At 38.4% G+C, this 25,123-nt stretch overlaps 1 protein-coding gene across 3 annotated transcripts in view; it reads left to right on the top strand.

The window, feature by feature from the left end:
* The first annotated feature begins 4,923 nt into the window (after positions 1-4,923).
* Positions 4,924-25,123, top strand: part of RBM25 (RNA binding motif protein 25) — a 53,004-nt gene continuing 32,804 nt past the window's right edge. The window contains exons 1-6 of one of the 3 annotated variants that reach the window (XM_068543287.1): positions 4,924-5,091; positions 11,110-11,219; positions 12,669-12,789; positions 18,422-18,471; positions 20,350-20,517; positions 24,791-24,848. In XM_068543287.1, the coding sequence (XP_068399388.1) occupies positions 12,684-12,789; positions 18,422-18,471; positions 20,350-20,517; positions 24,791-24,848 (382 nt within the window). In that variant the 5' untranslated portion in view covers positions 4,924-5,091; positions 11,110-11,219; positions 12,669-12,683. Of the gene's footprint in view, positions 5,092-11,109; positions 11,220-12,460; positions 12,557-12,668; positions 12,790-18,421; positions 18,472-20,349; positions 20,518-24,790; positions 24,849-25,123 lie in introns of those variants that run through there. The other 2 variants (XM_068543277.1, XM_068543268.1) reach the window with 2 other exon arrangements.

Here is a 25,123-nt window from a genome sequence, read left to right as displayed (position 1 = left end):
GCAGCAGTTTTAAAGGCAGATTTCTGGGCTTCCCCGGTGGTGCAGTGGTTGAGAATCTGCCTGCCAGTGCTGGGGACATGGGTTCAAGTCCTGGTCCGGAAAGATCCCACATGCCGCGGAGCAACTAAGCCCGTGTGCCACAATTACTGAGCCTGTGCTCTAGAGCCCGCGAGCCACAACTACTGAGGCTGTGTGCTGAAACTACTGAAGCCCGCGTGCCTAGAGCCCATGCTCCGCAACAAGAGAAGCCACCGCAATGAGAAGCCCGCGCACCGCAACAAAGAGTAGCCCCCGTTCGCCACAATTAGAGAAAGCCTGTGCGCAGCAACGAAGACCCAACATAGCCAAAAATAAGGAAATAAATAAATAAATGTATAACAAAAGAAAAAAAACATTAAACAGAACAAAACATTGAGGCTACCTATATGTTCTTTTCCAATCTCCACCTTTGCTCTCTCCAAAAGGGAAATAGTAATTCCAAGAGGTAACCACTACCCTGAATTTTTCATTAAATTTTTTTAAAGTATAGTTTTACCAAGTTTTTTTAAACAATAGATTCTTACTTATACCATTTTTAAAATGTTTTATTTTATTTATTTATTTTTGGCTGCGTTGTGTCTTCGCTGCTGCATGCAGGCGTTCTCTAGTTGCGGTGAGCAGGGGCTTCTCTTGTTGCGGAGCATGGACCCTAGGCATGCGGGCTTCAGTAGTTGTGGCACGTGGGCTCAGTAGTTGTGGCTTGCAGGCTCTAGAGCGCAGGCTCAGTAGTTGTGGTGCATGTGCTTAGTTGCTCTGAGGCATGTGGGATATTCCCAGACCAGGGCTCAAACCTGTGTCCCTTGCATTGGCAGGTGGATTCTTAACCACTGCACTACCAGGGAAGCCCTTTTTGTTTTTGTTTTTTTTTAATTTTTGGCCGTGCCACGTGGCATGTGGGATCTTAGTTCCCTAACCAGGGATCGAACTCTTGCCTCCCGCAGTGGAAGCACAGATTCTTAACCATTGGACCACCAGGGAAGTCCCAGGTTCTTACATATACCATTTTTAAATTTTGATAGTAATGGTATCATACAATATACAGACTTATGACTTTTTTTACTCAACACATCATGTGTGTAACTGTAGTTTATTCATTCTATTTTTATAAAATGCTCATTATGTGAATTTTTGAAAATATGTATATTCTCCTGTCAGACATTTGAGTACTTTCCATTATTTTTTTCCTTTATGAACAATGGTGCCATGGACATTCTTGAACATGTGTTCTGGTGCATATATGCAAAGGTTTCTCTATAAAATTAAGAGTGTAACTGCTGGGTCTTAGGCAAAGCACATGCTTTATTTTTCTAGGTTATACTAAAATAGTTCTATCAATATACATTTCCACCAGCAATCCCTAAGTGTTCCTGTTATTCTACATCCTTGTATTATTAGACTTATTTTGTACCAATGAAATGACTTTAAAATGATATCTCACTATGGTATTAGCATTTCTATGGTTACTAATAAATGGTAACAATTTTCATATCTTATTATTTGTCCTCCCTCTGCAGTCCTAGTTAAACATAGCTCAGGATAATACTTCCCCCTAGAAACCTTCCCTGACTTCCCCAGATCCTCAGGCTAGCCTAAGTGGTGCTACTAATACTTTGCATATTTCTATCATTACATTTTAACAAACCCTCCATTTTTCAAGGCTACTTGACTATCTCTTCTTTATATCCCAATGTATAGTCTAATTCATCATTTCATATAGAATACTGCCCTTTTTTATACCCATTTCCTCTTCCACCCAATGTTATTACTTGTTTTTTGATAATTTTAGAAGACCTAACACAAGGATATCTCTATCTTCTATAATTATATATATATTTTAATAATGCCAAGTGACAGCAGTTTGAATTCACATAAAGTCTAGATCTTGATGACAAAGTAGCCTAAATTGGAGCTCTAGGCAGAGATGTAGAGAAAAACTGATTATCTGGTTGTTTAAAACTATTTTCCTATATTTTAAAGATATGCTGTGATTTTTTAAAATCTACGTATCTAGCTTGGCAATTTAAAAATGAATAAACACATGGTCCCTTCCTTGAGGGAACTCAATGTGTAATACGGAAACTATGTGACAAACAGATGACTATCATACAGGAAGCTACGTGGGTAGGCCTTTGGGAGAATAGAGCTTCATCAGGATACCACCTTAGCTCCAGCAGCTCTGATGACAGCTCAGGTGCCTTGATAAGAATTCCAATAATTTCCTCTTCTCAATCCAGGGCACAAAGGTGCCTATTCTAGTGACCTGTTTTTGACATAATTCACCTACTTTCTCACCTACCACTGCATTTCTCTTTTATTTATTTATTTTGGCATGTGGGATCTTAATTCCCCAACCAGGGTTTGAACCCGCCCCTCCTGCAGTGGAAGCGTGGAGTCTTAACCACTGGACTGCCAGGGAAATCCCTGCATTTCTCCTTTGCTATCAATTCATTGACTCCACTATATTTTCAGTTTAAATTGAGAGGATCTGCTTGGTCCAGCTAAAGAATGTTTTTCTCATAGGTCACCTGATATTTTGCTGACCAGTTGGCTCAGATACAGCAGTAGGAATAAGGCCAGAATGTACATAATGCAGTTAGCAATATCCAAATTAATTATCTACAGCCACATTCCTCAGCAAGGGCCTATGAGAAAAACTCCTCAGGAGGGGGATGAGGATCATTACAAATGAATGGCTTGGCCTGTGCTCTACAAGTGATATATAAATGTATTATTTAGGACTCTTTCCATGGAAGGGATAGAACACTCAATTCAAACTGATTTAGGAAAAGGAATTTATTGGCTTACGTACCAAGAAGCCTAGAAGCATAACTGGCTTAAAGAATGGCTGAATCCATGGTTTCAAACGATATTGTCAAAAATCTCTCATCTTCTCTTAGCTCTGCTTTCTTCTGTGCTGGTTTCATTTTATCCCCACTAGTTCTAAGTTTAAATCCTCCCAGATGTAAGCTAAGTGAAAAAAGGGAGTCCTCCCCCTCTCCCCTTTAAACATTATTCCTGATAGGATGAGGCACATAGTGTAGTGGCTGAGAGCACGGACTCAGTAACTAGGTTGGTTCCTCAATTACCTACTATTCCTATAATCTTGGGCAAGTTATTTAACCTCTTCAAGACTTAATTTTTTTTCATCTGTATTACAATAGCTCCTACTTCCCTCGGTGGCTGTGAGGTTTAAAGTTGCTGATGTTTGCATGATGCTTAAAATAGTGCCCGATACAATGCAAGGGCTAAATTACCACCTCTGATTGGGTCATAAGTCCACCCCTATGTCCTAAGGGTTCTGGCTAAGGTTGGGACTTTCTATCCAAACTACAAAGATCTGGAGTAGTGGAAGGATGGTGTATTTTAAGAAATTTGGAGTGCCTTTACCAAAGGCTGGGGAATGGATGCTGGGTCAACGTAAACAACAAATGTCAACTACAGGAAAGCAAACTGTTGCTTGAGACAACTTCCCTCTCTAAGGTTTTATTTTATGATACAGAGTAACCTGAAAGAATTTCTGTTTATGCTTGTGGTTGTAAAAAAAAAATGCACAAACTCTTTTTATTTGCAAAATGTAACTAGCATTTGACTAGCGCTTTACTGAACAAAGTATTTTCACATGCATTAGCTAATTTAACCCCCGCAACAGCTCTGGGGAGTAGGTATTATTAACCTTTCTTAATGGTAAGAAACCTAGTAAGCCGAAATACAGATGGATGTAAATTTTACAAATGGTGGTACTGTTAGCGTTTCACATTAGTCTCCCACTGCATTTTATGTTCTGTTGGTACCCATGTATAATCATTTCCTTCATTCAACATATATTTTTTGAGCCCTTGCTATGTATCAGGCATTCTTCTAGGCACTGGAGATACACAGCAGTGAACAAAACACAATACTCGCACTCCTTAAGTTTACATTCTAGTGGGGTATGTGCAGACAAACCATAAAATAAATAAGAAAAGTGTTAGAGAGTAATATTAAACAGGAAAAGCTGATAGGAAGTATACAGATATGTTCAATTTTATATGCAGTGGTCAGAGTTTGTCATCTATTCTGCGCTGTTTGCAGCTCTCCCGAACAAAGATAACGTCTCCCTCCTACTTACCATAGTCCCAGCACCAGGCACTCAGAGAGACAATAACTGTATACTGAATAAGTGATAAGCCTTCTGAGAAGCAAGCAGTTGGGAAACAAAGGCCTGTAAATACATACTGACCATACAGTCCATAAACTGAATAACTTAATCATTCCTGATTAGTTTATTTCTAATCATCTAATAAGTGAAATTCTTTTTAGCACGTTTACATTACAGAATGAAAGCTGTGTTAAATATTTTTACAGGCCGTTTTAGGAACTTCAAACATGTTTTAGCCGCCTCTTTGGCCCTACCAGCGCGCGTAAGCTTTGTGTTTGTGCATGTATGTGCGCACTTCATAAAAACCGCAGCCTGTGCCACTTATCTCTTGGTATTAACAGAAGTTTTCTAGGATTAGCACTTGGGGTTTCTTCTGAGGTGCTGGGTGAGGCCTACTTATCAGCCCATCGAACCTCAAAGAGCCTCAGAGCGAGGTTCTGAGCCCCAAAACACAAACTACAAAAGGTGGGAAACCCTCTTACAGCCCTCGCGCAGTGTCCGGCCGGAACCTTGACCTCAAGATGGCGTCGCGTAATCATAAGATTCAATCAGCTCCAATCAAAAATGGCAGGGTGGGTCGTAACATACAGCTCGAGCCTTTCTAGCTCTCATTAGGCGCTCCTCTCTATGGTTGTTCGCCGCTGCGTGGTGATTCAGAGCCAAGAGTGATGATTACCTACCTACGCTCTTCTCTATGATCCTCCTCTCCACGCCCCCAGCCGCAGTGCACGCCGGGCAATAGGAAGACCTCCAGAAGCTCCCCGCTCAGCGCGGATGTGTTTGCGGCCTGTGAGAGTAGGCGCTTCGGCACTAGTCTCCCGGGTAGCGGCGCGCAGAAATCTCGAGCTGGTGGAACCCCCTCGTAATCTGCAGCCCGGAAGGCCGCGAAGACAATACAGTTTCCTCAGCGGCGGGTGAGTTCGCTCCTCTGAACGCGTGTGGAAACCGGGAGACAGGGTACTTCGGCTGGGGGAGGAGGGAAAGCCGGGGAGCCTGCGAAAGGGCCGGGGTGGGATGGGGATAAGGGGGGGGTGGGGGTGGGGGAGGGGATGGGCACGGGCACGAGGCTTGGGTTTCTCCACTTTTTTAAGGCCTCGAAAACGAGTGGGCCCAGTAGGAGCCCGTGGAGGCCGGACCTACTGCCAGAGCCTTCCTCCTTGCATTGTCGCCCACTTTCCCTTTCCTTTCCACGGCTCGCCACAGAGAGGCCTCGGCCCATTCTGGGCTCCACGTTTGCCACAAAACGCCCGGTCGGCCGCTGGGGAGCCCTTTCCTGAGGCCCCTTTCTAACCTGAGCCTGCGGAACCCCTGTGGTAGATATTCCGGGCCTAGGATACAGTTGCCCTAGGCTCTGCCTAGAAGCCGGCTAGCACCCACCCTTTTTTTTAGCGGGGGGCTGGCCACCAACTGTTCTCTGTCCCTTCTTCGGTCGTCTAAAGCCCGCCACCGAGTGAACTGCCTTCCCTCCCCCCGCCCCCGACTTGAATTTAGCTACTGCCCACCTTTTCTAGCACCCTTCTGGTTGGTTTGCTTGTCTAAGATTGTGGTGAGTGGTGTGGCTTTGCCCCCTTCCTCCCCTGGAGGTTAAAGTAAACTATATCTTCATTGATTCTAGGGGAGGACCCAGCTCCACGTTAAAATATGTTGCTACTTTTAAAACACGTTTTTCGAAATAGTTCTAGGAGTATGAAGATTTTTGAAGTTATGTAATGTGGTTGTATATTGCCATGGAAAAGCCATTTTGATGCTGGGCAGAGTGGAGCCGACCAAAAGGAGGGAGGAGATTGGACTTCTTTTGCCCCAGACTGCTATAGTGTGAAGTACTGTGAATTGGGTAGTTGGCAGTAGTGTATAAACAGTTCTTATATAGTTTTAGGAGCTTTAATTTCTACAAGATTATTTCCAAAAATGTTCAGAGGTCTAGAAAGGCATTCAGTGGCCATCAGTTCCTCACGATTCAAGTAGATACTATGCTATTCTCATTTAATTTTTCTTAAAGCCTTGGTTTTCTTCACTTGTAAAATGAGGATTATTAATTGTATTCACCTCATAGGTTTTTGGAATTGGGAATTAATTGAAAAAAAATATGTAAAATCCTTAGTGCAATACCCAAGTAACGTAGTGTTTAGTACACATTAACTGATAGTGTTTGTTATTTAAGAATTTTCAGTGAAGTATCAATACAAGACCCTAACCCTGACTCTAACATTTCTTCCAGTGTACTCTGGATAGACTTTTGTAAATAAAGTCAGAGTTAATCATTGGTATGTCATTACTAGAAAGAGGCATTGTGATAAGCGAAAACAGCCTTTGGATTGGTAATTTCAGGATAGTGGGGACTGTGGAGTCCCTACCCATTTATTGTGTTCCTTTGGACAAGTTAGCTTCTTCATCTGTAAAAGAAGAAAAATATATCTACGCTAGGTAATTTGGTAGGTTAAGTGAGATAATGTTGAAAGCTTTTGTAAACAAAAGTAGGTTAATATCTTACCTGTTATTTTTATTAAATAATTCATCTTCTTTGGGTTACCAATTTCCTTTTTCTTTTTTGGCCACAGGCAAGTTAGCTATATACCTTTTTCATTTACACATGATTTAGGGAAAAATCATTTTGACTTTTATACTATAGAAGCAAAAGTAATCATTGAATCTTTTAACATCTTATAAAAACATTATTTTTTTAATCTCTTGATAGTTTTTTTCTGATTCTACCACTGCTGTTCATGAGAATTTTGATTGATTCCTCAAAGTTTTCGAATAGCTTTCTTCCTAACTTTTTTTGGATTTTGAAGCTCCAGAAAATAAAAAGAACATATTTCCACTAACCAAAATTGATACTGCTTTTTAACTTTTTATTTTGACGTAATTTCAAACTTCAAAGAATTCTCAGATATCTTTCATCTAGATTCCCCAGATGTTAACATTTTACCAATTTGCTTTATCCTCCTCTCCTTTTTATGTCCATAGTTTTCTTCTGAAATCTTTTGCTAGTAAGTTGCAGATGTTGTGTCCCTCTTAACCCCTGAATACTTAAGTGTGTATTTTTTACAGACAGTTACATTCTCTTAATTAACTACAGTGATCAAAATCAGGAAATTAATATTGGTACAGTATACTCTACTGGTCTTAACTGGGTTTTGCCTGAAATTGCCCTGAAGTCGTATTGCTACCTTTTATTAAGGTATAATTAACATGTAAAATGCACTCATTGTAAATGTACAATTCAGTGTTTTTCAGTAAATGTGCAGAGTTGTGCAACCATTACCCCCAAAGGATCCCTCTTTTCTGTTTGCAAGTCACTCCCTATTCCCACCTCAGCTCTAGACTACCACTAATCTCTCTCTATAGTTAGGCTTGCTTTGCTTAGGCTGGGGCAGTTATGTCAGTCCATTGTACCTTGAAGGCTATAAGCAGAGCAGGAAACAGTGCATGCTACACTAATCATTCATATTTAATGTAGAGTTACTGGACTGGCTGTATAACTACACATAATAACTTAAAATTTGCTCTTTCAGAACTAATAAAAATAATGCTTAGAAAAGAACCTGGCAAATAATTGGAGCTGGATGTTTTATTGAATAAATGATTAAGTTGTATATGAGTGTTTGCTGAGGAGAATCTTTTGGTTCAGTTGCTTCTTGGCACACAGTGTCCTGATGGGGTTAGCCTGTAAATCTATCCCCGGTGAAATATTTTGTGTCTATCGGGATAAATCTGTAATGGAGGAATGCAAAGAAGCAGTAATAGTATTCTCATGAGTGCAGAAAAAGAGTGGTTTAAGAGAGTAAAGAGAAAAAAGTGAAAAAGAAAAGCAGAATGCATGCATATGTTGAGGGGTAGAGGTAAAGCTTCTTTAGAAGTTTGTTTTCTTTTTGGGGAGGACCAAATTTATTGAGATAAAATTTACATACAGTAAAAGGCACCCATTTTAATTTCAGTGAATTTTGATGAATACATAAACCTGTATGACCACTGTCACGGTAGAGATAGGGCACACGTCCAACATAGGGGCTTGTTTTTGTTACTTTGGGCCATAAAGTTTCATCCTTAGCAAGTGAAAATGCTTTGAACCTTCTAAAAGTGAAACACTGCTGTTCAACTATTCTTTAAATGCTATTTAAGTCAGGTCAGTGCTAATAAAATGACCTCTGCATCTCTCTCAAGCCCCACACACAATCCCTCAGCAATTGACCACATTCAAAGTATATACAGAAACCAATAACTTGTTACCACTTCACTGCTACCACCTGTTCTAGGCCATCTCTTTTGTCTGGATTATTGCAGTAGTCTCTTGCTTCTCTACCCTTGTTCTCCTGCAGTCTTAGTTTCACATAGTGGCCAGTGACAGTGTTAAAATATAAGTCAAGTCAAAACCCTTTCAAATGTTTTCCATCTCATTCAGAGTAAAAACCAGTACTTTTACAGCGGCTTACAAAGCATTACACTCTTTGAACCCCCTTCCCATCTCCAGCTTGCCGCCAGTACTGTGCTCCAACTGTTGGTGATGTTACTCCTGCAAAACACCGCATTCCCGTGGCTCAGGCTCTTTGTATTTGCTGTTTCCTTTGCTGGGAAGGCTGTTGCCCCCCAGAATAGAGTTTCCTGCCTCAGTCTCTTGCAAGTCTTTCTTCAGATGTTACCTTCTTGGTGAGACCTGACCACCATGATTAAAATAAAGCACTCCCTAGCTCTCTCCCCTAGTTCATTCTACAAAGTACCTACCAACTTTGACTATCTGTATAATTTATTGTAAGTGAGTATTACAATTTATCAACTATGGGCACAAATGGTAAGCTTCATTTATTATAAAAGTTTATTCTCATTCATTTTCACATACATCAAAGTATACCAAACATTATGTTGAACTAAGTGGTTGATACTCATCTTAGGATTTTTTTTTGGCTGTGTTGGGTCTTCATTGCTGCGCGTGGGCTTTCTCTTCGTTGCAGAGCACAGGCTCTAGGCACGTGGGCTTCAGTAGTTGTGGTGCACGGGCTTAGTTGCTCTGTGGCATGTGGGATCTTCCCAGACCAGGGCTCGAACCCGTGTCCCCTGCATTGGCAGGCAGATTCTTAACCACTGTGCCAGCAGGGAAGTCTCTAGGATGTTTAAAGTGAATATTAATATTTATCAGAGATCATCAGAAATGTTTGTTTTCTGAATTTTCATAGGAGGGGCTGTTATCTTACTAAGATTACCTTCACCTCTGAAGTTTAGCCTACAAATAAGCAAGTTTTGAACAGTTCCAAATAAAAGGGAAATACTTTGTAGAAAAATTGGAGTGAATGAAATGAGTATATTAGCATAAACTGAAACATAATCTGGTTAACTCTTAACAGAACGGATGATACATTTGAAAACCATGAAAAATAGTTTAAATACCAAGAACCTAGAGGGTTTCTTTTTAAAAGTAGTATTTGTATTTAGTACTTGGGAAAAAGTGATTCTAAAGATGAATTCATGGCCCAATCTTCGTAACCATTGTGAGGCTAGGTACTGAGTCATTGCTAGAATAGTACCTGGCACATGGTAGCTTCTTAATAAATTTATTTAAAGAGGTTCTCAGAGTTTATTTGTTTACTGATTCATTCACTGATTATTTATTTAACAGGTATTAATACCAACTGCCCTCCTAAGAAAGTGCTGAGATAGAGTATTATAATGATAATATAAAAGCTCTGTAAGTAGGACAGTAGCCCTCGATGTTTTAAAAGGATATACACTCCTGTCCCCTTCCATGTGGAATATTTGTTTTTGTTTTGGGCAAAAAAGTATTTTAAAAAAGATTATTGGGGGGCTTCCCTGGTGGCACAGTGGTTGAGAGTCTGCCTGCCAGTGCAGGGGACACGGGTTCGAGCCCTGGTCTGGGAGGATCCCACATGCCGCAGAGCGGCTGGGCCCGTGAGCCACAACTACTGAGCCTGCGCGTCTGGAGCTTGTGCTCTGCAACAAGAGAGGCCGCGATGGTGAGAGGCCCGCGCACCGCGATGAAGAGTGACCCCCGCTTGCCGCAGCTAGAGAGGGCCCTCGCACAGAAGCGGGGACCCAACACAGCCAAAAATAAATTAATTAATTAATTAATTAATTTTTTTTAAAAAAATTAAAAACAAAGGCAGAGGTGTAGGTGAAACAAGTTTGGCAATATATTAAAAAAAAATTATTAAAAAATTCAACACGTTTACAATCTTAAATTAATTACATTTTTCTTTTTAACTTAAGTTGATACCTAGTTAATATTTAAGGCATTTCCAGTACCTTATTTGCTGGTATATGACAACATTCTAGGAATTTATTTTACTTGTAAAGCTTCCTAAATATTTTAAGTGTACTGTGTTTTCGAAATTGAAGTTTAGATTTTACAGCATATTGTATATCCTAACTTATTAAGTGAAGAGAACACTGAGGAAGAAGAGTTGTGAGGATGAAGGACATGCTTTTTAAAGAAATGTCTAATAAACAGGTAGAAAAATACTCAGTCGCACTAGTGATTAGGGAAATGCAAGTTGAAACAGTATTTTTTACCTGTCACACTGGAGATTTACTACAGTGATGGTGAGGATATGAGGAAAGGGCATACCATGTACTGTTGGTGGGAATATTAATTTGTACACTAGATTTGGAGGATGATTTGGAGGTAAAGAGTAGATACATACAGTACTGATCTGTATTATAGAATTACTTGCACTGGTGCTTAGAGTTATATGTTCAATATGTTCAAGAATGTTTAATATGATTTGTAAGAGGTAAAATGTGGAGAATCATCAATGTTGGTTAGTTACAGCTATATAGTAATAGTTTACTGCATTATAAAGAATGGAATAGAACTTTATGAACTGACATGAAGAGATGTTAATAATGATGAGGGAGAAATGCACATAACAATATAGTATGATTATATTGTTCGCAGAAAATCATAAGTGATTATATATTAGCTTGTGTCTAGAAAGATATTTTAGAAGAATACAACGAATTATACCAAACTGTTGGAATCAGGGGCGAGGAAGTAGAAGACATGCACATTTTATCCTCTCTCTTCTAAAGGGTGAGTAAAACAATATATAAAACATAGAAAAGAAAATAATAGAGAAAAACATTTTTTAAAAGCTTCTGAAACTCTAGACTCCTTCAGTTACAGAGTGTAGGTGGGGGAGTTTTTCCTAGTGTCCAACAGAAAATCTCCTATTAATCAAATCACCACTTTTAGCTGCATCACTGATAGGAGATCAACCCACTTATTTTGGCTGCTTGTTAAAATTGGTGCATGGAATCCTACTAGGGCATTCTAACATCATTTTTCTACTTTTTTCCAGTAGTTCTGGACACTTGAGTATGTTGACAAAAATATAAAATTTGGGGGGAGGAAAAGTCTTAAGTACTTCCATTTTATTTATTTTTTACCCTGTCGGGTCTTCGTTGCTGCTCGCGGGCTTTCTCTAGTTACGGCGAGCGGGGGCTACTCTTCATTGCGGTGCGTGGGCTTCTCATTGCAGTGGCTTCTCTTGCTGCAGAGCATGGGCTCCAGGCGCACGGGCTTCAGTAGTTGTGGCGCGAGGCTAAGTAGTTGTGGCGCACGGGCTTAGCTGCTCCGCAGCATGTGGGATCTTCTGGACCAGAGCTCGAACCCGTGTCCCCTGCATTGGCAGGCGGAGTCTTAATTACTGCGCCACCAGGGAAGCCCAGTACTCCTATTCATTTAGCTAAAAGACAAAAGTTTCTTATTAAGGAATGATATCACAAACCAAATCAAACAGTTCAGTGTGTTCTTGTATTTTTAAAAATCAAATACCAGCGTCTGATTCTTGAGTTTCAGTCATTCATTCATTGAATATCATTCAAGAATAGTTAAGAGGTTTGCTTTTAAGTTTAAGAAAAATTACCACTTTTTTCTCATTGTCACAAGTTGTATGTGAATGGTTTATATTTGAACCATTATATTTGAATGGTTACTATGTGACCTGATATATGGAGGTCGTCCCCCCCTCCCCCCTCAGGTTTGTAGAAAGTCACTGAGGCATTCATTTGTCCTGGAAGAACTGGCCAACACTGAATCAACAAATACTGTGTAACTTTGTAAATTTAGTTTTCAGGGTGCTGATGTGTATTAAAAATTAATGCATCAGAACACTTAAAAACTGTTAGATATCTTCCTGGATTCTGAGTTTGATTTAAAAAGATTCATTGATGTTTGGTATTTAATTTTTGGATATTAACTGAACCTCAAAATTTTTTTCTTCCTTTATATGTATTCCCATATGACTGTAGGAGTCTATCCTGAACTTAGATCGTGTACATTTTGGGAACTTATTTTAGAAAAGATCTAAGTTTAAAAAATTCTCAATGGACAGACAGAGAAAAGAGGGTCTTTGCCAACTCCTTTGGGTAAGAAAACTTGAGAATTTTGCAGATACTCTAAAAATGAAGGCCAACAAACCAAGCATATCAAATTGTAAAGTTTTCAAATAACATGATTTGTCATGATTTCTTTCTTTAGACCGCTGTGGTAAGAATGTCTTTCCCCCCTCATTTGAATCGCCCTCCCATGGGAATCCCAGCACTCCCACCAGGGATCCCACCCCCACAGTTTCCTGGCTTTCCACCACCTGTACCTCCAGGTAAGTTTGTGGATACGGTTGTTTTTGAAGTGTAGTTGATTTACAGTGTTGTGTTAGTTTCTGGTGTACAGCAAAGTGATTCAGTTATTTATATATATAAACACACTTTTTTAGATTCTTTTCCATTATACTTTATTACAAGATATTGAATATAGTTCCCTGTGATATACAGTAAATCCTTGTTTTTTATCTATTTTATATGTAGTAGTTCATATTTGCTAATCCCAAACTCCTAATTTCTCTCTCTCCCCTTCCCCCTTTGGTAACCATGTTTGTTTTCTGTGTCTGTGTGTCTGTTTTGTAAATAACTTCATTTGTATCATATTTTTAGATTCTACATGTAAGTGATATCACATGATATTTGTCTTTCTCTGTCTGACTTCATTTAGTATGATAATCTCTAGGTCCATCCATGTTGCTGCAAATGGCATTATTTCATTCTTTTTTATGGCTGAGTAATATTCCATTGTAAATATATACCACACCTTCTTTATCCATTCATCTGTCGATGGACATTTAGATTGCTTCCATGTCTTGGCTATTGTAAATAGTGCTGCTGTGAACACTGGGGTGCACGTATGTTTTGAATTAGAGTTTTCTCCGGATATATGCCCAAGAGTGGGATTGCAGGATCATATGGTAGCTCTATTTTTAGTTATTTAGGAACCTCCGTACCATTGCCGTAGTGGCTGCACCATTTTACTTTCCCACCAATGATTCTGTGGTTTTTTTTAACCCATCCTTAATGTCATTGCAGTATTAACTTTAGGAAGATGATACATATGTGACTGTTGGTAGAAGAGCTGTTAGCATTCTGGAAATGTGATGCCTCATTTTCCTATGGTGATAGTTTTCATTTCTGGCTGAGTATCAGACTCATCTGGGAAATTAAAAAGTCTTAATTTAAAAATATAGGTAATACATTTATTTTTAAATACTATACATTTTAAATAGTATAGTATTTTTAAATACTACACGTTTTAAAAACTATATGTTCAAAAATCAATCAAAAAGGTATACAGTGGAAAATTTTTCTCACATTCCCATATAACTTGTTACCGTCCCCTTACTGAAAGGGGGAACAAAGCAGGGTTATTAGTTTCTTCTTTAGCCTTTCAGATATTTTTATTTCTCTATCCATTTGTTTTGTTTTATTCTTTTAACACTGATATACAGTAACATCCTATGTATTCTATTCTGCCTTGTTTTTTTTTTATACTTGACAATAAATCTTTTTAATTAATTAATTTATTTATCTTTGGCTGCATTGGGTCTTTGTTGCTGAGCGCAGGCATTCTCTAGTTGCGGCGAGCGGGGGCTATTCTTCGTTGTGGTGCGCGGGCTTCTCATTGCGGTGGCTTCTCTTGTTGCAGAGCATGAGCTTTAGGTGCGCAGGCTTCAGTAGTTGTGGCTCGTGGGCTCTAGGCGCGCAGGCTTCAATAGTTGTGGCTCGCAGGCTCTAGAGTGCAGGCTTAGTAGTTGTGGCGCATGGGCTTAGTTGCTCCCCAGCATGTGGGATCTTCCTGGACCAGGGCTCAAACCCGTGTCCCCTGCATTGGCAGGCGGATTCTTAACCACTGCACCACCAGGGAAATCCTTGACAATAAATCTTGGAGAGCTCTCCAAATAACTATTTAAAAGCTTTTTCTCTCCAATGTTTCATGACGTTTAAAAAATAAATAAAAAAATTTTTGAGGCCCCACCGCAAGCCATTGAATCAAATCCTCAGAAATTGGGGCTCAGGAGTCTCTTGTTAACAAAGTCACAGGTGATTGATTCATAGGTATCCATTTAAGCACAGTTAAGAGAACCCACATTTGAGAACCATTATCTTGAGGTTTGTAATTAACATTGACTTAGGAGAAAGAGTTTTCCTCTGGTTTATGAGTGGTAGTTCACAAATTTTTATATTTTCATGGGGTTGAAAGCATTTCATGCAGAATCAGTTTCCCAGTTTCCCTTCTGAAAGGTGGTATCTAAGAGTTCTCCTTAATTTGCAAGTTAGAAGTATTTTCTTTTAACATAGAATCTATGTAATTCAGGCTGAAATGAACAAATGATCTTGTAAACCATCCAGAAGTATTTCTTTTTGAGGAAAGGTCTACTTCAGTGACCTGGCTTTAACCATTGGATTATGTGTTTGAAGTTAACAGTGTTTACTAAGGAGCTTGACTGTTGCAAAATCAAAAGTACGTTGCAGTTGGCTCATATGATGGGTTGTTAATTCATAACATGTACATTATAGAGTCTCAGCTTTGGGGGCCTCCTACCCCTAGGTCAAGTACACAGCAGTGTTGAAGTAAGTGTGAAAAGTCACAAGATAAAAATGGCAATTTTTCTGGGGTATCATTTAAAACTTCAGGAATTTGAGGGTAAATCATAATTTAAAAAAATCAGAACAGGGCTCCCCTGGTGGCACAGTGGTTAAGAATCCGCCTGCCAACGCAGGAGACACGGCTTCAAGCCCTGGTCTGGGAAGATCCCACATGCCGCGGAGCATTTAAGCCCGTGCGCCACAACTACTGAGCCTGTGCTCTAGAGCCCACGAGGCACAACTACTGAGCCCGTGTGCCACAACTACTAAAGCCTGTGCGCCTAGAGCCCATGCTCCCAACAAGAGAAGCCACCACAATGAGAATCCCACGCACCGCAACGAAGAGTAGCCCCCGCTCGCCGCAACTAGGGAAAGCCCGTGCGCAGCAACGAAACGCAGCCAAAATTAAAAAAAAAAAATCAGAGCAACTACTTATGCATATACTTATGCATATTGTGGAGTAGAATGCAGTACTTGTACAAGTTTTTAAGACATTTATGCTTGTAGCTGGCTGTTTTAAGTTGGTCTTTTAGATAATCATGGATGTGTATTTGTTACCCCTTGCTGCCAGGGACCTAGTGTGAACGTTTGAGTACTATCAGTTTATTATTCCATGTAACAATTACTGAATTTTAGTCAGTAACTTAACTGCTCTGTAATGGACTGTAAAGGAATTTCTCCTGAAAAGGGGGATTAAGAAAATAATGTTAACAGAAAACCGAAAAAAGTTACTTGTCAACCTTCAAACCAATTGATGACTTGAGAAGGATAGTGTCCTGAACCACTTTAATTTGGGCATCAATATTTGAGGGGGTCCCCATATTTTTTTTTCATTAATTTATAGTCTCATAATACAATCTATTTTTTGATAGTCTTTACTAATAACCATGATACTGTTAGCAAAGTTTGTGTTATTAGAGTTATAGGGAAGAATAGTTTACTTTCTATTTCTGAAGAAATTTTAAGGCATTGGAGATAAAGCTTAATCACTTTTTCAGAATCAGGAAAGCTGACAATGAAAAAATCAGTTCCTCAGTTTCCTTACCCCAGTATATTGGTTTTATAGGAAAGATTTTAAATTCCTTTGAATTTTTAAAAAACACGTACTAAATGTAACTTGTTTTCTGATGAACACTATACCAAATTATAAATGGAAGTGGAAGATAAGTGGGCCATGTTTCTCTTAAGGCTACTCCTAGTATATCTTTTAAGATGGGTCAGCAGACCTTAAAACCAGGTTTTCAGTATTTCTTCTTGTCTGTTTGGTCAGTGCCATACTAACGTAGGTATTTGTTCACAGAGTATTAACGCTATTAAACAATTCTGATTCCATTTGCGATAGCATACAGTATCATTTCTGTTTAGGGAAGCATACTTGAATGATAAATCAGACTTTAGTTACAGCTAGCTCATTCATACCTGCATCCTGTGTGCAGTGTCAATACTTGGAAAAATAAAAAAAAGAAGTATGCTAAACTAGTATAATAATTCAAGACCACAATACCCATATTCATGTATAATTTTCTTGTGTTGCCTATTGTGCAATTAATTGAACTCTGAGATAACTTATGTATGTGGCGATCACATTATATATTAAATTAGAAAATAAATTTGAAAAAAAACATAATTTTTCCTTAAAAAGTAATGCATGCTATAGATTAAAGGAAGTTTCCCCCCATAGTTCCTGAGCATTCCCTTCCCCAAAGGGGGGGAAGTCTTTCTTATCAGTTTCTGGTGTGTAGCTCTCCAGAGATGTAATGTATATCCCACTGTGTTTACTTATGTTTATTCTACCCTACTTGTTTTTTCAGACCTCAGCTGGTATATACACTGTTTACACTTCGTGCACTTTGCCTTTTTTTTTTTTTCACCGTAGCATGCATAGATCTGTAATGAGCAGCAATACATTTTTGTAAATTCTGCATTTCATGAAATTAGTAAGTTGAGGTGGGAACCATACTATTAAACCTTTTAGTAACTATTAAAAAGGAAAAAAAAATTTTTTTTCAAAATGTCTTTTTCTTAAGGTGTTCTTCAATAGAAAGTTTACCTGTGGAAGAGGTGCTGCACAGATTACAGTTGGTAAATGGAGTATTTGCTTTTGTTTTGCAAAGTTAAAAGTGAAAAATTTAGAGTTGATAATAGTTTTGAGTATCCACCTATTTAAGTGCTCCACATAAATGATCTCAGTTAATCTCGTAGGCACTCTGAGGAAATAATTACCTCATTTGAATTGAGGAAACTGAAGCTGAGGTTAAAGAGCTTTCCCAAGTTTGCATAGCTAAAAGTGATAGAACCAAGAATTGAACCCAAGTTTGATTCTGCAGTCTTTTTTTTTTCTATTTTGTACAGTCTTCTATAGGTTTATTGATAAGTATCTTGATTTTCATCTTCTAAAGATTTTGTTTAAAACTGAGGTTATTTTAAATAGGTTATATTGGAAAATAAATGGATAGTTGTTAAAAGAGTTTATTACCAGTCTTGGACAGTTATCTTAAGTTGATGCTAAATTTGAACTGAAAAGTGATTTCAGAACTTCTTGAGATACTTCCAGAAGCATTTTAAAATTTGTGTTTTAGTAGACAGATCTTTTACTGATTTTACCCTCATTGCAACCTTTTTCTTAGTTCTCAAATGGTAAGATTTTGTCATTAGTTATGTACACAAGGACTGTCAATGTAGCAACTATTGATTAGTAAACAATTTAGTTGAAAACAAAATTGCAGATTCCACTAAGATATCAATAGTGATAGCCCATTGATAGCTGTCTTAAACCCTTAGGGCAGTAGATGCTTGTCTTAGAGATTTTCTCTTTGACAGTGACTGAGATTACTAATCTTATTTTTTTCTTCATGATTTTTGCTTTTATTAAATAACCAGGAATAACAAGATTCTTCCTAGGTTTCCAGATTAATTTCTTATTTGATGCTTTTGTTTTTTAACTTTCAAAGAATTTATTTTTACCTTTAAAGGAGTCATTAATACCATTGTTCACCTGTAAGCAAATCTGTATGAAAGTTGTTGGTTTTGAGGATGTACTGAACTAGATGAACATGAATTGATAACTATCCACAGTTTTACTCCTTAAGGCAAAAGCAGGCTGTGGTAGTCTTTTTGCTTGTAAGTTTATTTAGACCAACCTGAATAACTATGTTGCTTCTGAAAAATATCCATTAATTTCTCATTTTCATTAATCCTACATTTCCCCTTAAAAGAACTGTGAGTTGGAGCTACTTATTTGTATGGCATGTAGTTGATAAACAATATATAATTGTATATGTAATTATATTCTTAAGATTCATTATGCTTTTTTCTTAGGGACTCCAATGATTCCTGTACCAATGAGCATTATGGCTCCTGCTCCAACTGTAAGTATAACTTTAAGGAGGAATTAGGAGTGCCACTGCTTTTAAATCTGAACAACTTTATAAGCCCAGATAAATCATTTTAAATGTTTAAAAGAATAATGGGAATAAGAGCGTCCGTATATATCATACTACTTATTTAAATAAGTATTGTTTTCACTCTATGCATATAAGCAATTGCCCCTAAAATATGCTCCCTAAATAGTTTAGTGATTTCCCTCTTATTCTCTAGACTCTTCATATACTGTTATTTCAGATTTAGACATTGACTCTTTCATCATGCCCTCGTGTCTTGATCCTGGGAGATAGGAGAAGTGGTCTACATGTCTGATTTCTTAAAAAAAAAAAAAAGAGGAATGATCTAGCAGAAATCTAAATTTTGAAATGAAAGTTGAATATATTTCTACTCTTTCCTCCCACCTACCTAATTTTTAGCTTCTTCCAAGCTATTTTTTTTCTGTCCTCTAGTATGATACTTTCAAGCTTTGTAAAGTTTTATTGAAGCCTTTCCTCTGCTAAGTGTTTCATTATTCAGTCTTATGTCTTGAACTTTAATTCTCTGCATTCATAAAAGCTCTGTACACTCTAGGCATCTTAGTTAAGAATGCTAGTATACTATAATATGTGAATAAATAATAACCCTCTTAAAGCATTTATTTAACTAAAAATTTTCTTTGAGTTAATTAGTAAAATATCGGTCTTAATTTATAATTCATTGTGAGGGAGAGTAGATCTCATTACTTTCAACTGTTTTTCTACCTGTGGGTTTTGAAAAGGGCGGGGAGTGTTATTTATATTAAAAGGGTGATGAGATGGGAACTACATGAACAAATAGGAATCTGCTGTGAGGCAGACCAAGGGGGAGTCCAGCTTTTCTTGCATTGGACATTCATTGGGAAACATTTATTGGGAAACCTCCCCATGACAGGTACTCTTACCCTCTTGCATTTTAGCCTAGGTGAAGGCAGCTCCCCCAGTTCACCACTTCAGTGCCTACTGTGGATGTTTTGCTCAATTCAATTTCAAATACAAAGATGAATAAGACTATTTCTTTCCTCTGGGAAGTTGAATGTTATGAAGGGAAAATAAGATAGAAACACAAGTAACTGAGAAAAGGTAAACTTTAAGTGGGGGGAGAGTGCTATGGGAGTATTTGAATATTCTACAAGAAGATTAGCAGGGATAATTGAAATTTCCTTTTATATGAATGCAGAGATTTACGATGTCTTAAACATTTAAAAATTGTCTTAAACATAAAAAAAATTCTTTCCAAGTTGTTTTTATTTTTTGTTTCTTATAAATTTATTTATTCATTTATTTCTGGCTGTGTTGGATCTTCATCGCTGCGTGCGGGCTTTCTCTAGTTGCAGTGAGCGGGGGCTACTCTTCATTGCGGTGTGCGGGCTTCTCATTGCGGTGGCTTCTCTTATTGCGGAGCATGGGCTCTAGGCCTGTGGGCTTCGGTAGTTGTGGCACGTGAGCTCAGTAGTTGTGGCTCACGGGCTCTAGAGCACAGGCTCAGTAGTTGTGGCACACGGGCTTAGTTGCTCTGTGGCACGTGGGATCTTCCCAGACCAGGGCTCAAACCTGTGTCCCCTGCATTGGCAGGCAGATTCTTAACCACTGAGTCACCAGGGAAGCCCTCCAAGTTGTTTTTTAAAAGAAAGGTGATCCAATAGTGGAACTTTACTTGTCATGAATAAGTTCACGTTAATGAAAAATGTGCTTTGGGAGTTTTAGATTAAGTATGTAGAACCTGTAATGGTGATGTGCTATATATTTAATACTTTAAAATTGATGTTTTTAGCCTAATGTTATTACATTAAGCATGATAGCAAATTTAATTGCAAGTTCAAATTTTATTGTCTTTCATCACTTTAGGTCTTAGTACCCACTGTGTCCATGGTTGGAAAACATTTGGGAGCACGGAAGGATCATCCAGGCTTGAAGGCTAAAGAAAATGATGAAAACTGTGGTCCCACTACTACAGTTTTTGTTGGCAACATTTCTGAAAAAGCCTCAGACATGCTTATAAGACAGCTCCTTGCTGTAAGTTAAACTGTTTATTTTTCATTTTTAAATGTTGTTATAAATTTCAAACTAAAGAAATATTAGCAAGAGGGCTCTGAATTATTTTCTCGTTTTTATTTTGAAAAGTTTGTCCTGCAGAAAAGTTAAATGAATTGAATAGTGAACACCCTTGTAACACATTTTGCCATATTTACACACACTCTCTTTGCGTGCACACACACACACCCCTCGATTTTTTTTTTTCTTCTGAATAATTTGAGAGTAAGTTGTGACATTACATTTCACCTTTGAATACTTCTTATATTTCCTAAGACCAAGGATACTCTCCTACATTTTCACAAAACCTTTATCACACTTAGGAAATTTAAGGCTGATATAGTATTGTTAATTAAAATACATATAGTTCATATTTAATTTTTCCAGTAATTTCCAGTCAGGGATATATATATATTGCACTTATTTTTATTATTATTTTTTTAAAATATTTATTTATTTATTTATTTGGCTGCGCTGGGTCTTAGTTGTGGCATGCGGAATCTTTTTCATTGTGGCATGTAGGCTCTTAGTTGTGGCATGCAGGATCTAGTTCCCTGACCAGGGATCAAACCGGGACCTCCTGCATTGGGAGTGCACAGTCTTAACCACCAGACAACCAGGGAAGCCCCTATACATTGCATTTAATTGTCATGTTTCTTTAGACAGTTCCTTTATTATAGAACAGTTCCCTGCCTCTTTTTGTTTGCTTGTTTTATGTTTTTGTCTTTCATGACATTGATGTTTTTGAAGCGCCTGGGTCTTTTGCAGAGTGTCTCTCCCAATTTGAATTTGATTGATTGCTCATAGTTAGATTCAGAGTAAGCATTCTTTGTAAGAGTGGTTCATGGGTGATGCATTGTTTTCAGGTGCAGCATAGCAAGAGACATACCATGTCTCTTGGTCCCATTTTTGGTGGTATTAAGTTTAGTTACTTGGTTAAGGTGGTCAGATCTCTCCATTGTAACGGTACCTTTAGTCCCTTTTTCACTAATAAGTAACCTCTGGGTTAGTATTTTGGGACTATGTGAGTCCTTTTCTTTAGCCGCCTTTAAAACAATGATTTTAGCATATAATTGTGATTGATTGACTCTTTTTGCAGTTTTTATTCTGAGCATACATAAGTTTTTTTGACTTGGTCATTGTTTTTCCTTTTTCTCTTAGTTTTAAAAATTTATCCTGGTGCTACATGCACATTTTTTTTAAAGCACTTTTTTTTGGCTGCGTTGGGTCTTTGTTGCTGCTCGCGGGCTTTCTCTAGTTGCTGCAATTAGGGGCTACTCTTCATCACGGTGCACGGGCTTCTCATTGCGGTGGCTTCTCTTGTTGTGGAGCATGGGCTCTAGGCATGCAGGCTCAGTAGTTGTGGCTCGCAGGCTTAGTTGCTTTGCAGCATGTGGGATCTTCCCAGAACAGGGATGGAACCCGTGTCACCTGCAGTGGCAGGCGGATTCTTAACCACTGCGCCACTGTACCCATTAACAATGCTTCCCATTTTCTCCTCCCCTGAGCCTCTGGCAGCCACAATTGTACGTTCTGTCTATGGATTTGCCTATTCTGGACATTTTACGTAAATGGAATTTTAGAATATGTGGCTTTTTGTGTGTTGTCTTCTTTCACTTAGCATAATGTTTTCAAGGTTCATCTGTAGTGTAGCTTGTTAGCAGTACTTTGTTCCTTTTTATGGCCAGAATATTCCATTTAATGGATGTACCACATTTTGTTTATCCGTCCATCAGTTGATGGACAATTGGATTGTTTCCACTTCGTTGTTATGAATAATAATGCTGTGAATATTTGTGTACAAGTTTTTGTGTGGACATATGTGTATGTTTTCAGTTTGAAACATCCCTTTTTAAAACTGTTGTTGATTTATATATGCAGCAGAGTGTTTTTTAAGCTATCTTTGGATTCCTGAATTTCTCTCTTCTATTTCTCTTTCACTTTTAAAGCTTTACTTAGATGTCTGGTGATCCTTGATTGTCCATATTTAAGAGTTAGGGATTAAAAGGCTTTTTGTGTGTGTAAGCTGAACTTGTAAAATGTTGGGCATCTTTGTAGGGTAATCTAAATGGCAGCCAGAGGTTTTAAATGTTAATCCATGGGGTCTTTTCTTTGAGGCTGGTTGGTTTCTCTAGAAAATTTCCAATTTTATGCCTAGTGAGTTTATGATTGACTGCCTGTATGAGGTTGCAGATGCAGGACTGAGTTCAAGCACTTCTTATACCTTTACTTTCTTCCCTTCTTACTCACTCTGTATCTCATACAGATCTTTCAGATCTGGTGCTACACATCCAAAGTTTGTTCTGTTCACTTTCTTCAGACTGTAACTCTTCAGGCTATCTTCTCTGGGGATGGGGATAGGGTAGTTGCTTGAAACCTCTGAGGCTTTGATTATTCCATATTTGTATTGTCAGGCAAGAACCTATTTTTATTCAGCTTCACACTTAAGCCCCATTCTCCCCTGTACCTTTCCCCTGCAGTCTGGATCCACTGGGTTTTGTAGAATCAGTTAGCTTAATTCTTCTTATCGGTATCTGCTTCTGTAGACGCTTGGTGTCATAGCTTTCTTTGCTCTACTGAATGAGTTATTACCCATCCATTTGTCTTTTGTCTTTGCAAAATTTTTTTGGATTCTGCTGCTGTTCCCTCATGCTATGTTTGACCTTACGGGCAATTTTCTTTTTCTTTCTTTTTTGCGGGGGTACTGCATTGGGTCTTTGTTGCTACGTGCTGGCTTTCTCTAGTTGTGGAGAGTGGGGGCTTATTGCAGTGGCTTCTCTTGTTGCGGAGCACAGGCTCTAGGCTCTCAGCCTGCAGTAGTTGCAGCACATGGGCTCAGTAGTTGCGACACACGGGCCCTAGAGCTCGTGGGCTGCAGTAGTTGTGGCTCGCGGGCTCTAGAGCACAGGCTCAGTAGTTGTGGCGCATGAGCTTAGTTGCGCTGCAGCACGTGGGATCTTCCCGGACCAGGAATCAAACCCATGTCCCCTACATTGGCAGGTGGATTCTTTTTTTTTTTTTTTTTTTTTAATTTATTTATTTTTATTTTTGGCTGTGTTGGGTCTTCATAGCTGTGTGCGGCCTTTCTCTAGTTGTGGCGAGCAGGGGCTACTCTTCATTGTGGTGCGCTGACTTCTCATTGCGTTGGCTTCTCTTGTTGCGGAGCACGGGCTCTAGGCGGGCGGGCTTCAGTAGTTGTGGCTCGCGGGCTCTAGAGCGCAGGTTCAGTAGTTGTGGCACATGGGCTTAGTTGCTCCGCGGATCTTCCTGGACCAGGGCTCAAACCCGTGTCCCCTGCATTGGCAGGCAGATTCTTAACCACTGTGCTGCTAGGGAAGTCCTGGGAAATTTTCTTTTATACATACATATATATATATATTTTTTTTTTTTTTTGACCACGCTGCACAGTATGTGGGATCTTAGTTCTCCAACCAGGGATCAAACCCTCACCCCCTGCAGTGGAAGCACAGAGTCTTAACCATTGGACTGCCAGGGAAGTCCCAATTCTTTGACTATCACTTTAGTAATTTCTCTGAAGGGAAATACCTTTCCCTTCAGAGAAAAATCCACTTATTTCTCAGCTTTGACAGGCAATCTTCAGTTATTCTTTTCCACAAAACTTTTTTTAAACCTTCGTTTTTACTTTAATAATTAGAAATAATATTTAAGAACTTAGGAAGTAAACAAAGTGTGTAATATCCCACCCTTCAGACAACCTGCCCCATTAACATTTTGGAATATTTCTGATCATTTTATGGAAATTTTTTTTCTTTACATAGTTAAAAATCTTATTGTATGTCTGCAATTTCATGGTTCAAGGTATTTTTGCATCCCATGTCAAGCATTTCCCTGTGTCATTAAAAATCTTTTATAATATATACGTATGTTTTAAAACATAGTCTTTATTAACTCAATATTTACTTAAATTTATTATAGTTTAACTATTATAATATTTGGGCATTTTGGTTTTATGTATATATTTGTAGGATAAATATAACTGTAAAGTGTCTAATTTATTGAAAGGTAGGCAGTTTCCTACAAATAAGAATCAGTAAGAATTTATATTTTCCTTTAAAATGATTTGTTTTATGTTTCTTTCATATAGTAGGTTTGTGGGAATTGCAACATTTAGTTGCTGACAAGTTTTTTGTTTTTTTTTTTTAACTTCCATTTTTTCGTAGCGGGAATATAATTGTGCCCTTTATTTGCATGATAAGTTAGCTTAGGTGGTAAAGATCTTTGTTTTCTTTTACAGAAATGTGGCTTGGTTTTGAGCTGGAAGAGAGTACAAGGCGCATCTGGAAAACTTCAAGGTAGGTAAATTTTTCCTTATTTATTGAGATCATCTTAATCTGTGTGCATAAGTACACTTGCATTTACTCTCATTGTCCTTAACCGTAGGAGTGTTCTACGGGCACTCTGTCTTCACTCTTTAATAGGATTAAAGGGAATTGGGAAGATGTTGGCTGAGAGTTGAGATTAGAAAGTAGAAAAGGATAACATGAAGGAGGTAGGAGAGGGAAAAAAATTACTCAGACTAACTGATTTCTTATAAGATTACTTTAAGAAGTCCTTTTTGTTTCAGAGC

This window comes from Eschrichtius robustus, chromosome 1, assembly GCF_028021215.1.
Source record: "Eschrichtius robustus isolate mEscRob2 chromosome 1, mEscRob2.pri, whole genome shotgun sequence".
NCBI lineage: Eukaryota > Metazoa > Chordata > Mammalia > Artiodactyla > Eschrichtiidae > Eschrichtius > Eschrichtius robustus.
Note: the sequence above shows the minus strand (reverse complement) of the source record. Positions and strands in the feature narration are given on the sequence as shown.